The sequence below is a fragment of the Hyaena hyaena genome, unplaced genomic scaffold (assembly GCF_003009895.1).
Source record: "Hyaena hyaena isolate Hyena2069 unplaced genomic scaffold, ASM300989v1 scaffold_1635, whole genome shotgun sequence".
Taxonomy (NCBI): domain Eukaryota; kingdom Metazoa; phylum Chordata; class Mammalia; order Carnivora; family Hyaenidae; genus Hyaena; species Hyaena hyaena.
The window spans coordinates 221,040-235,209 of NW_024082247.1; the positions used below are offsets into that span (position 1 = coordinate 221,040).

Genomic DNA, 14,170 nt, shown 5'->3' on the forward strand with positions numbered 1-14,170 from the left:
TTCCCCCTGAGAACAGGAACACGACAGGGATGTCCATTCTCACCACTGTTGTTTCACATTGTGCTGGAAGTCCTAGCATCAGCCATCAGACAACAAAAGGAAATCAAAGGCACCAGAAATGGGAAAGAAGAAGTCAAACTCTCACTTTTCGCAGACGACATGATAGTCTACGTAGAAAACCCATCAGACTCCACCAGAAACCTACTAGAACTGATCCAAGAATTCACCAAAGTTGCAGGATACAAAATGAACACACAGAAATCGGTTGCATTTTAATACATAAACAATGAAGCAACAGAAAGAGAAATCAAGAAACTGAACCCATTCACAAATGCACTATAAACAATAAAGTACATAGGAATAAACCTAACCAAGGATAAAAGAGATCTGTATGATGAAAACTACAGAAAACTTATGAAGGAAATCGAAGAAGACACAAAGAAATGGAAAAACATTCCAATGTGTTGGAAGAATAAATATAGTTAAAATGTCATTACTACCCAAAGCAATCTACATATTCAATGCAATCCCAATCAAAATTGCACCAGCATTCTTCTCAAAACTAGAACAAACTATCCTAAAATTTGTATGGAACCACAAAAGACCCCGAATAGCCAAAGTAATATTTAAGAAAAACAAAACGGGAGGTATCACCGTTCCAGACTCTAGCCTCTACTACAAAGATGTCATCATCAAGACAGTATGGTATTGGCACAAAAACAGACAGACCAATGGAACAGAACTGAGAACTCAGAATTGGACCCAAAAGTATACAGTCAACTAATCTTTGACAAAGCAGGAAAGAGGATCCAATGGAAAAAAGAAAGCCTCAATATCAGATGGTGCTGGGAGAACTGGACAGCAACATGCAGAAGAATGAAACTAGGTCATTTTCTCACACCATACACAAAAATAAACTCAAAATGGATAAAGTACCCGAACGTGAGATAGGATACCATCAACACCCTAGAGGAGAAAGCAGGAAACAACCTCCTTGACCTCCATCGCAGCAACTTCTTACTTGACACATCCCCAAAAGCAAGGGAATCAAGAGCAAAAATAAATGATTGGGACCTCATCAAGATTAAAAGCTTCTGCACAGCAAAGGAAGCAATCCATAAAACTAACAGGTAACCAACGGAATGAGCAAAGATAGTTGCAAATGACATATCAGATAAAGGGTTAATATCCAAAATCTATAAGGAACTCACCAAATTCCACACCCGAAAAACAAACAACACAGCGAAGAAATGAGCCGAAGATATGAACAGACACTTCTCCAAAGAAGACATCCAGATGGCCAACAGACACATGAAATGATGCTCAGAGTCCCTCCTCATCAGGGAAATACAAATCAAAACCACACTGAGATACCACCTCACGCCAGTCAGAGTGGCTAAAATGAGCAAATCTGAAAACTCTAGATGTTGGTGAGGATGTGGAGACACGGGCACCCTCCTACACTGTTGGTCGGAATGTAAACTGGTGCAGTCCCTCTGGAAAACAATGTGGAGGTTCCTCAAAAATTAACACTAGAACTCCCCTACGACTCAGCAATAGCACTGCTAGGAATTTACCCAAGGGATACAGGAGTGCTGATGCATAGGAGCACATGTACCCCAATGTTCATAGCAGCACTCTCAACAATAGCCAAAACATGGAGAGAGCCTTAGTGTCCATAAACGGACGAATGGATCAAGAAGATGTGGTTTATCTATACGATCGAATGCTACATGGCAATGAGAAACAATGAAATCTGGCCATGTATAGCTACATGGATGGAACTTAAGGGTATTATGCTGAGCGAAATATGTCAGGCAGAGAAGGACAAATACCGTATGTTTGCAGGTATAGGAGAATTAGGAGGAACTTAACGGAGGACCATGGGAGAGAAGAAGGGGGGAATAGTGTGGGAGAGGGAGAGAGGCAAACCATGAAAGACTCTTGAATACTGAGAACAAACTGAGGACTGATGGATGTGGGGGGAGGGGGGAGATGGGCTTGGAGGAGGGCACTTGTGGGGATGAGCACTGAATGCTATATGGAAACCAACTTGACAATAAACTATTTGTAAAAAATAAATAAAGAAAAAAGAAAAAAAAGAAAAGAAAAAAAAACCTTCAATAAGGAAGGGTGGATTTGGGCTTTTAATTTCACTTTATACTTCTTAGTATTGTTTCTACTTTCTGCTAGTATTCATATATTGCTCCTTATTTTTCCCTATCTACTATAATTTCCTAGACAATGGGATTATAGTACATTTTCTGCTTTATATGAAAATACTAATAAATATTAAGTAATGCAATATTAAAAAAAAAGATGTGGTTTCTCTATACAATGGAATACTACATGGCAATGAGAAAGAATGATATCTGGCCATGTGTAGCAACATGGATGGAACCTGAGGGTGTTATGCTGAGCAAAATAAGTCAGGCAGAGAAGGACAAATACCATATGTTTGCACGTGTAGGAGGATTAGGAGGAACTTAACGGAGGACCGTGGGGGAGAAGAAGGGAGGAAATAGTGGGGGAGAGGGAGAGAGGCAAACCATGAGAGACTCTTGAATACTGAGAACAAACTGAGGACTGATGGTTGTAGGGGGGAAGGGGGGAGATGGGCATGGAGGAGGGCACTTGTGGGGATAAGCACTGGGTATTATATGGAATCCACCTTGACAATAAAGTATTTGTAAAAAAATCACAAAAATTGAATGAATAAAAATTAAATAAAAAGCATAGTATAGGGGTGCCTGGGTGGCTCAGTTGGATAAACCTCTAATTCTTTATTTCAGCTCAGGTCGTGATCTCACTGAGATGAAGCCCCAAGTCAAGTTCCATGATGAGTGTGGAGCCTGCATGGGAGTCCCTTTCCCTCCGCCTCTCTGCCTCCCTCCTCTGTTCTCATACTCTCTCTTTCTCTCAAAATAAATAAATAAACTTCATTTTTTAAAAAGCATAATATAAATATTATGTAATTAATGAATTACAATAGCTAATCCCATGAAGTGAGATTTAAAAGTGACTATATAAAGTGGCTAAATACTTAAGGTAATGCCTGAGAAAATAATGTAAAGCTAAATGTTTGTTAAGACTCATGCTTAGTTTACACATTTTTAATGAAAAATTCCTCAATCTCTTTACTGTGGTAGTGTAAATTGTAGATCAACCTGGATGTGGGTGAAGAGTGGAGAAGAATATAGTAACTATATCGGACCTCTTATGGTGAAGAACGAAATCCTTTATATTTCCTTGTGGCGCCCTTACTCCATACCTTGAGGGAATGAATTGTGCAGAAAGGCGAGGTACCTAGGATAACAGTGATGAAGGAAGAAAGAGCCTAGGTCCTCTCTATCATAAATCCTGATAACTTCCAATTTCTGTCCTACAGCCTTAGGGGACACTAAAAATATGTTCTGCTGTATCTCTGGGTACGCTCTGGGTATGTTTCCTGAAAACTGCCATCCCATACTTTCCACTCATTTCAGTATTCCTTGGAAAGTTGCTCAATTTTTATGCTTTTATGTAACTTACTTTTAGATAGAGAGAGAGATACAATTCTGACCAATACAATTTAAAATACTATCTTACTTTTTTCTGTTGGGCTCAAAACAGTCACTGTAAAAAGAAAGAGAAAGGTCAAATTAGTGATATCTAAAAACATCATTTTTCTAATTAATTTGTCCATATCATTATTTTTGAGCACTTTATTCAATGGAAATAATATATTAGGAGACAATCAACCTGCTAAGGAAAGATAAGTATGATGAAATTCCATACTTTACTATCTTTCTTCATCTTAAACCTGAGCAAGAATTTCTACTCATTTAACAAATACAGATGTAAATCTAAATTTTTTAAATTCCACCAAATGGAAACTCTTGAGCTATAACATGGTACCAAGAGCTAAAAAGACAATCAATCAGAAGATGATTGATTATTCATTTTCTCCAACTATTCACTGGAGAACATCTTTAAATACCAAGCTTCCCTTGTATATTTAGTTAATTTAGTGTGGAAGTTACATGCCAGGTATAAATTCAGACTTCCTGGGTTAAAAACACAGTTGCGCCATTTTGTGACTTTAGGCAGGTTCCCTAACTTCTCTCACATTACCTACCTCACAAGGTTACTCAAGACTTAAACAAGTTAATGAATGTAGCTGCTGTTTAGCATAGTATCTAGCACAAGGCAAATCTATAACAAATATTACATATTATTACATTTGAACTATGATTTCATAGAATATCAGAATGTAAAGAAAATTTAGCAATTCTCTGGTTTATCTGTTTCATTTTATAGCTGGGAAAAACGGACGAGTGTAGTATCAATGATTTGCCCAGGGTAACAGAGTAAGTTTATGGTAGAGCTGGGACCAGATTCCAGGCTCCAAGATTTTTCCACGTAATGTGTCTACTTTCCCCAATCATTCTTTGCTGCTTTATGTAATATCTACATAATTTTGGCTCAGAATGTCAATTGAAGAAAGTGAGGCCTAGCTCTTTTGTTTAATGTTTATTTATTTTTGAGACACAGAGAGACAGAGCATGAGCAGGGGAGGGGCAGAGAGAGAGACACAGAATCCGAAACAGACTCTGAGCTGTCAGCACAGAGCCTGATGTGGGGCACGAACCCACGAACCGTGAGATCATGACCTGAGCTGAAGTTGGACGCCCAACTGACTGAGCCACCCAGGCACCCCGAGGCCTAACTTTTTTTAGTCTCCATCAACATCTGTGTACATTTATACTAGATGTTAAGGCAAAGTGAAACTATAATGCATTGTTTTCAATCTTGAGAAGCTATTGAATTAAGATGGTTTTCATACACAATGATAAACACTTAAGGTCAAAAAATGGGGAAAAATACAAACAGAGAATGAGACTATATTTTAGGACTATTTCCTCAGGTCATTCATCAGTCATACTTTATCTTCATTTCTACATCTATTTTTGTTGAGTCTTAAAAATTTATCCTTTTAATAATCATTTGAATGAACTTTGTTAAAAATGTCCTACTTTGCCTGACCAGATGATGTCTTCTTTTTAATAATACACCTGCCTATAGATGGATACTCTTTTTCTTTCCTTTCCAGTTAAAATCCTGGTTAAGAATGATTGATAAGAGTATATTTTTTCTTCTTTTCCATTTCTGACTCTAGGCATGCATGAAAAATTTATATAATATCTAACTGACCACGAGTTTAAGAGACAGAGACTTTAAAGACCACATATAAAAAAGAATACATTCTTTAATATGGAAAAATCACTACAGAAGCAAACAAAACCAACTCACAACAGGCAGCAAAAACAAACCCTAGGGAGGTGGAGAACCTAATTTCTAGATTTCTACTCTATAATATTCTAAATGTATATTTTCAACAACAACATTTATAGGGCATGTAAAGAAACAAAACAGTATGGCTTATTCACAGGAAAAAAGGAATTAATAGAAACTGTCTAGGAAGCCTAGGCATTGACTTGCTAGACAAAGACTTTCAATTCACTATCTTAAATATGCTCAAGGAGATAAACCATTTATAAAGAACTAAAAGAGATCAGAAGAATAAAAATAGAGTATGTATATAAATGAAGAGATAAAAGAAATAAAAAAAGGAACAAAATAGAGATACTGCAGATGAAAATGACAACCATAAAATGAATTTACTAAAGGAAGCCAACAACAGATTTAAGCAGCAGGAGAAACAATCAGTTAACATGAAGACAGGCTGATTTAAATTATCCAGTCTGAAGAGCAAAATGAGAAAGAAATGAAAGAAAAATGAACAAAGTCTGAGACTTGTAGGACACTGTCAGATGTACTATCACATGCATAATGGGAATTTCAGAGGAAAGGAGAGGAAAAGAATATTTGGAGAAATGATGACTGGAAAACTCAAATTACGTAAAAGACATGAATCTAAACATCCAAGAATCGCAACAAACTCCACATTGGAGAAATTAAAGGATATCCACAATCAGACACATAATCAAACTGACAAAACTAAAGACAAAGAGAATTGTGAAAGCAGGAAAAGATGATTTCACATACGAATAAATAATAAGATTAACATCTTATTTCTCTTTGGAAACCATTGAGGCCAGAAGGCAGTGAGATGCCATATTTAAAGTGTTGAAAGAAAAAGATCTGTCAATCAAGAATTATGTAACTAGTAACAATATCCTTCAAAAAGTAAAGGATAAAATAAGACATTCATAGATAAACAAACAAATGAGGGAGGTCATCACTTGTAGAACGGTCCGTCAAGAAATGACAGCATACAAGGGGGACAACATGGTGGAGAAGTAGGGAGCTCCGTACATTTCGCCTGCACCCATCTCTCAAACAGAGAAGGCCTGAAGTCATAGGACACTGAGCCACAGGGGTTTGGGAAGAGAAAGAGACAGAATACACTGGGAACGAAACCTCATGAGTGCGTGAGTGCGAACTGGGGAAGATAAAAGCGGGACGGGACCCAGAGACACGGCGGGAGGGGAGGGAACCTGGCTTGTGTGCAACTGCAGTGTGTGATTAACTGGTGAGCAGTGGTGAGCTGCCAAGAGTCCACAGGAAGGGAAGGAGAAGCTGAGATCGCTCATAAACTGTCCCTGGAGAAGAGAAAAAACCTCGGCTTAGAAAGAGAGTATTTTTTAGCTCTGGCTGGGGTGCTGACTTTAAATTAGGTGCCCCAGTCCCAGAAGGCGCCAGGAAAAACTGCACCGCGGCGGGCCAGGCACCATCCATGGCGGTGGCGGCCTGGTGAAGCAGCAGCGAGGCCTATGGCGGCAGAGCAGGCAGCCTTCTGAAGCAGTGGCAGCGGTGGCTGTGGCGGCTCGCGGCTGTGGCGACCCGGTGAAGTGGTGCCAGCACCTGGTGAAGCAGCGGCGGCGTGTGCAACCGCGGCCTGCTGAAGCGGCGGCGGCACAGACTCTGTGGACCTGAAGTTGCTATGTTACCCGAACGCACTAGGGTTATATCGCTGCTTGAGCCCAGCGGATCTGAGGCTACAACACTATCCCCACTCCCCACTCAACCCCCGCAATAGGGAAGCAGCAACCTGCAGGATCTTTCAGAGTGGTATAACAAAGCCCACGGACTGGGACCTGGAAACAAGGTAGGGCGTGGGGCATAGAACTCAGCCCACCTTAGCTACATCCTCAGCACAGGGAGATCAGACACGAAGAAGTGATTTGCAATGCTTGGTTGAGAAGGGACTGGGGTGACGACATTCTCCTCCCTACAACCACCAGGGCAGGGCCTTAGGGAATGGCCATCTGACACACTGGAGACAAGACCTGCCTATACCAAACCACGCCCATCCCCTCCAGATAGCTGTTTTGTTGTTGTTGTTGTTGTTGTTGTTGTTGTTGTTTTATCCTGAGACTGGGATTGCGTGTTTATTGGTTTTCCCTAGCATTTGTGTACCTCTGTTCCCTCTGTGGTTGTCTGTGTTTTTCTACCAGGGCTGCCTCAAGAAACAAGCCAAACTACACATGCTGGAGAGCCCCAAATGCCACTACCAGTAGAAAAACAAAATAACAAAACGATCAATAAGAGAAAACAGAGACACCAACCAAAGAACACTTCCTGAACAGACAGGCCCTGAACAGTCAAAGAACCCTCTCTAATACATCAGAACTCGCAGGGTCGAGTGTATAACAAGCTTTTAAAATTAACAAAAGATAGAAAGCTAACCAAAATGATGACACAGAAGAACTCTCCTCCAAAGAAATTCCAGGAAGAAATGACAGCCAGAGAACTGCTCAAAAGAGATATAAGCAACATAACTAAACAAGAATTTAGAAAAATATTCATAAAATTAATCGCCGAGCTTCAAAAAAGCAAGGAGGACATCAAAGAAACTATGGCTACAAAACCATGGAGCTAAAAAATAGATACGATGAATTTAAAAATGCGATAAATGAGATACATAATAAACTGGAGGCATCCAATGCACGGATTGAAGAGGCAGAAAAGAGAATAAGTGATTTAGAAGACACTACTTTTTTAATGTTTTATTTATTACTAGGACGGAGAGAGAGAGACAGACAGCGTGAACAGGGGAGGGTCAGAGAGAGAGGGAGTCACAGGCTGAAACAGGCTCCAGGCTTTGAGCTGGCAGTCAGCACAGAGACCTACGCGGGGCTCGAACCCACGAACCACAAGATCATGACCTAAGCGAAACTCGGACGCTTAATCGACTAAGCCACCCAGGCGCCCCTAGAAGACATTATTATAGAAAAAGAAGAAACAGAAAAAGGGAAATAAACTGATGCAGGAACATGAAAGAAGAGTTCGAGAGCTCAGCGATACAATCAAAAGGAGCAATATCCGTATCATAGGAATCCAAGAAGAGGAAGAGAGAGGGAAAGGTGCTGAAGGAGTCCTGGAACTAATTATAGCAGAGAAGTTCCTCAACCTGGGGAGGGAAGTAGAAGTTGAAATTCAAGAGGCACAGAGAACTCCCCTCAGACGTAACTTGAACTGATCCTCTGCACAACATATCATAGTGAAACTGGCAAAATACAAGGACAAAGAGAGAATTTTGAAAGCAGCTAGGGAGAAAAGGGCCCTACCATACAAAGGGAAACCTATCAGAGTGGTGACAGACCTATCTATTGAAACGTGGCAGGCCAGAAAGGAATGGCAGGAGATCTTCAATGTCATGAACAGAAAAAATATGCAGCCAGAATCCTCTATCCAGCAAGCCCGTCTTTCAGGATAGAAGGAGAGATAAAAGTCTTTCCAAATAACAGAAATTGAAAGAATTTTTCACCACTAAACCAGCCCTACAGGAAATCCTGAGGGAGACTCTCTGAAGGAAGTGTTGCAAGATACCAGAGACATCACCAGAAGCATGAATCCCACAAAGGGCACAATGACTCTAAACCCACATATTTAAATAATAACACTGAATGTAAATGGGCTGACTGCTCCAATCAAAACACATAGGGTAGCAGCATGGATTAAAAAAACAAAATCCATCTATTTGCTGTCTACAAGAAACGTATTTCAGACTGGAAGATACCTTCAGATTAAAAGTAAGGGGATGGAGAAATATATATCATGCTACAGGAAATCAAAAGAAAGCCGGAGTAGCTATCCTTCTATCAGACAAACTGGACTTTAAATTAAAGACAATAACAAGGGATGAAGAAGGGCATTATATAATAATTACAGGGTCTATACATCAGGAAGAACTAAAAATTATAAATGTCTATGGGCCGAATATGGGAGTACCTAAATATTTAAAACAATTAATCACAAACAGAAACAATCTTATAGATAAGAATGTGCTAATAGCAGAGGACTTTAATACTCCGCATACAGCAAAGGAAAGATCAACCAGACAGAAAATCACTAAAGAAACAATAGACTTGAAAGATACATTGGACCAGATGGATCTGACGGATATATTTAGAACTCTACATCCTGAGGCCATGGAATTCACTTTCTTCTCAAGAGCGCATGGCACATTCTCCAAGATTGATCACATACTGGGACACAAAGCAGCCCTCAAGAAATATAAAAGAATTGAGATTATACCATGCACATTTTCAGATCATAGTGCTTTGAATCTTGAAATCAATCACAGGAAGAAGTCTGGAAGACCTCCAAAAACATGGAGGTTAAAGAACACCCTACTAAAGAACGAATGGGCCAATCAGGCGATTAGAGAAGAAATGAAAAAATATATGGAAACAAATGAACATGAAAATACAACAATCCAAACTCTATAGGATGCGGCAAAGGTACTCCTAAGAGGAAAATACATTGCACTCCATGCCTATTTCAAGAAATTAGAAAAAATGCAAGTGCAAAATCTAACAGGTCACCTAAAGGAACTAGAGGCAGAGCAACAAGAGCACCCCAAACCCAGTAGAAGAGAAATAGTAAAAATCAGAGCAGAAATAAACTACTTAGAAAGCAAAGAAACAATTGAACAGATCAATGAAACCAAGAGTTGGTTTTTAAAAAATAAACAAAATTGACAAACCTCTAGCCAGCTTTCTCTAAAAAGAAAAGAGAGAGCTCTCAAATAAACAAAATCATGAATGCAAATGGAATGATTACAACCAACCCCTCAGAAATACGAGCAATTATCAGGGAATACTATGAAAAATTATATGCCATCAAATTGGACACCTTAGAAGAAATGGACAAATTCCTAAACACACACTCATTACCCTAATTCACACGGGAAGAGATAGAAAATCTGAACAGACCCATAACGAGTGAAGAAATCGAACCAGTTATCAACAATCTCCCAACAAATAAGAGCCCTGGACCAGATGGCTTCCCTAGGAAATTCTACCAGACATTAAAAACAGAATTAATACCCATTCTTCTCAAGCTATTCAAAAAAATAGAAATCGAAGGAAAACTTCCAGACTCATTTTATGAAGCCAGCATCACTCTGATTCCCAAGCCACACAGGGATCCAGCAAAAAAAGAGAACTACAGGCCAATATCCTTGATGAATACAGATGCAAAAAACCTCAAAAAGATACTTGCAAATCGAATCCAACAACACATAAAATATTATCCACCAAGATCAAGTGGGATTCATTCCTGGGTTACAGGGCTGGTTCAACATTCTCAAATCAATGAAAGTGATACATCACATCAACAAAAGAAAAGATAAAAACCATATGATCCTGTTGATATATGCAGAAAAAGCATTTGACAAAATATAGCCTCCCTTCTTAATAAAGACCCTCAAGAAAGTCGGGATAGAAGGAACTAACCTAAACATGATAAATGCCGTTCATGAGAAGCTCTAAGGTAACATAATCCTCAACAGGAAAAAACTGAGAGCTTTCCCCCTGAGATCAGGAACACGACAGGGATGTCCACTCTCACCACTGTTGTTTAACATAGTGCTGGAAGTCCTAGCATCAGCCATCAGACAACAAAAGGAAATCAAAGGCATCAGAATTGGCAAAGAGGAAGTCAAACTTTCACTCTTCGCAGATGACATGATATTCTACATAGAAAACCCGACAGACTCCACCAGAAGCCTACTAGAACTGATCCACGGATTCAGCAACATTGCAGGGTACAAAATCAACGTACAGAAATCGGTTGCATTTCTATACACCGACAATGAAGCAACAGAAAGAGAAATCAAGAAACTGATCCCATTCACAAATGCACAAAAAGCCATAAAATACCTCGGAATAAACCTAACCAAGGATATAAGAGATCTGTATGATGAAAACTATAGAAAACTTATGATGGAAATTGAAGAAGACACAAAGAAATGGAAAAACATTCCATGCTCATGGATTGGAAGTAGAACAATATTGAACCCAACAAGACAACACACTTTCTTCTCAAATGTACATGGAACATTATCCAGTATAAACCATACGTTAGGCCACAAAACAAATCCCAATAAATTTAAAAGACTGAAATCTAACAAAGTATCTTTTCTGACCCAATGGAACTAAACTACCAATGAATAGCAATAAAATACGGGGATATTAAATGATATACCATTTTTGAATTTGTAAGTAATCATCTTTATGAAGGTCTTAAGGTTTTGTTTATTTACTTCAGGCACTCTGAAAAAATTTTTAGTATAAATGATACACAATGTTACATTAGTTTCAGGTGTACAACATTATGATTCAATAAGTTTATGTGTGCTGGGCACGTGGGTGACTCAGTCGGTTAAGTGAATATTTTTCATAAATAAGAATTTCATAAATAAGTCATAAATAAGAATTAAATCTTGCCATTTGCAACAAAATAGATGGAGGTAGAGAGTATAATGCTAAAGTGAAATGGATAAGTCAGAGATAGACAAATACCATATGATTTCACTCATATGTAGAATGTAAGAAATAAAGCAAACAAGCAAAGGAAAAGAGAAAGAAAAACCAAGAAACAGACTTTAAAAATTATTTTCATGTTTATTTTTGAGAGAGACAGAGTGTGAGACAGGGCGGGGCAGAGAGATGGAGACACAGAATCCGAAGCAGGCCCCAGACTGTCACCACGGAGCCCGATGTGGAGCTCGAATTCACAAACTGTGAGATCATGACCTAAGCTGAAGTCAGATGCTTAACTGAATGAGCCACCCAGGTACCCCAAGCTGATCCTGAACTATAGAGAAGAAACTGATGGTTAACAGAGGGGAGGTTCGTGGTAGGACGGGTGAAACAGGTGATAAGGATTAAAGAGTACACTCATCATGATGAGCATTGAGTAATGTATAGAATTGTTGAATCACTATATTATACACCTGAAACTAATATAACACTGTATGTTTTAAAAATTTTTAAATGTTTATTTATTCTTGAGAGAGAGAGAGAGAGTGCAAGTGGAGGAGGGGCAGAGAGAGAGGGAGGCAAACTCCAAAGCAGGCTCCAAGCTGTCAGCAAAGACCCTGACACAGGGATGGAACTCACGAACCATGAAATCATGACCTAAGCCAACATCAGACACTTAACCAACAGAGCCATCCAGGTGTCCAAGCACCGTATTTAACTGTACTAGAATTAAAATTAAAAAAAAAAAAAAAAGAAACTAGGAATAGAAGTGAAGTTTCTCAACTTGATAAAGAGCATTTATGGAAAACTCATAGCTAACAGTATTCTCAATGACAAAAGACTAAAAGCCTTTTACTTCAGATATGAAACAAAGACAGGATGCCTGTTTTTACCATTTCTATTCAATGTTGTACTGAAAGTTTTAGGCAGTGCAATTAGGTTAGAAAAAGAAAAAAAAAGCATCCAAATTGGAAAGAAGGAATAAAATTATCTTTTTTTTTTTTTACAAATAGTTTATTGTCAAATTAGTTTCCACATAACACTCAGTGCTCATCCCCATAAGTGTCCTCCTGTATGCCCATCCCCCCCTCCTCCCCACATCCATCAGTCCTCAGTTTTTGTCAGCATTCAAGAGTCTCTCATGGTGGAATAAAATTATCTTTATTTGCAGATGATGTGTCTTATTGTGTAAATATATCTAAAGAATCCACGAAAAAATCTCTTAGAGCTAATAAATTCAGCAAAATTACAGAATACAAGATCAAAACCTCATATCCGTTTTATTTCTATGCAATAGCAATGAACAATCAGAAAAGGAAATTTTAAAAAGATTCAATTAATAATAGCACCAAAAATTTTTTGAAATACTTAGGAATAGATTTAACCGAAGAGGCTTCAGACTTACACACTTAAAAACTAAATAAATTAAAAGGAATTCCATGTTCTTGGATTAGAAAACTTGATATTGTTAAGATGGTAATTCTTTCCACAACAATATACAGACTCAGTGCAATCCTTATCAAATCCTGAATGACCACTTTGTAGAAGTGGAAAAAATGATCCTAAAATTCATAAAGAATTGCAAAAGATCCTAGCCAAAATACACTTTAAAAAGAAAAGAATAGGTGCACCTGGGTGGCTCAGTCAGTTGTGCGTCCGACTTCGGCTCAGGTCATGATCTCACAGTTTGTGGGTTGGAGCCCCGCATCCAGCTCTGTGCTGACAGCTCAGAGTCTGGAGCTTGTCTTCAGATTCTATGTCTCCCTCTCTCTCTGACTGTCCCCTGCTCACACTGTTTCTCTCTCTCTCTCAAAAATAAATTTTAAAAAACATTAAAAAAATAAAAGAATAAAGTTGGAAAACTAACACTTCTTGATTTCAAAATTTATGACAAAGATACAATAATCAACACAGTGTGGTCCTGGCAGGACAGACCATGGAACAATGAAACAGAATTAAGAGTTCAGAAAGAGATGCATGAATCTCTGGTCAGTTGAATTTGACAATAATGTCAAGACTATTCAATGAGGAAGAGTAGTCCTTTCTACTAATGGTGCTGGGACAACTGCACAACCACATGTTAAAGAATGACGCTGGACTCCTAACTCACACCATATACTAAAAATTAACCCAAAATGAATAAAAGGCCTAATTGTAAGAGCTAAAACTATAAAACTTCTAGAGGAAAACACAGGGGTAAATATTTATGATGTTGCATTTAACAATGGATCCTTAAATATGATATCGAAAGCACAGGCAACAAAAGAAAATATAAATAAATTGAACTTTATCAAAGTTTAAAGCTTTGTGCATCAAATTATGCTATCTAGAAAATGAGAAGAGAACTTATGGAATGGAAGAAAATATGTGCAGATCATTAATCTAATAAGGATTGA

The 14,170-nt window shown here is 38.5% G+C and overlaps 1 protein-coding gene across 1 annotated transcript in view; it reads right to left on the reverse strand.

Moving 5' to 3' along the window:
• The window catches only part of LOC120226153 (palmitoyltransferase ZDHHC15-like), a 236,429-nt gene that overhangs the window by 204,200 nt on the left and 18,059 nt on the right, over window positions 1-14,170 (reverse strand). The window contains 1 exon segment of the mRNA XM_039224347.1: window positions 3,589-3,615. Coding sequence (XP_039080278.1) covers window positions 3,589-3,615 — 27 coding nt within the window.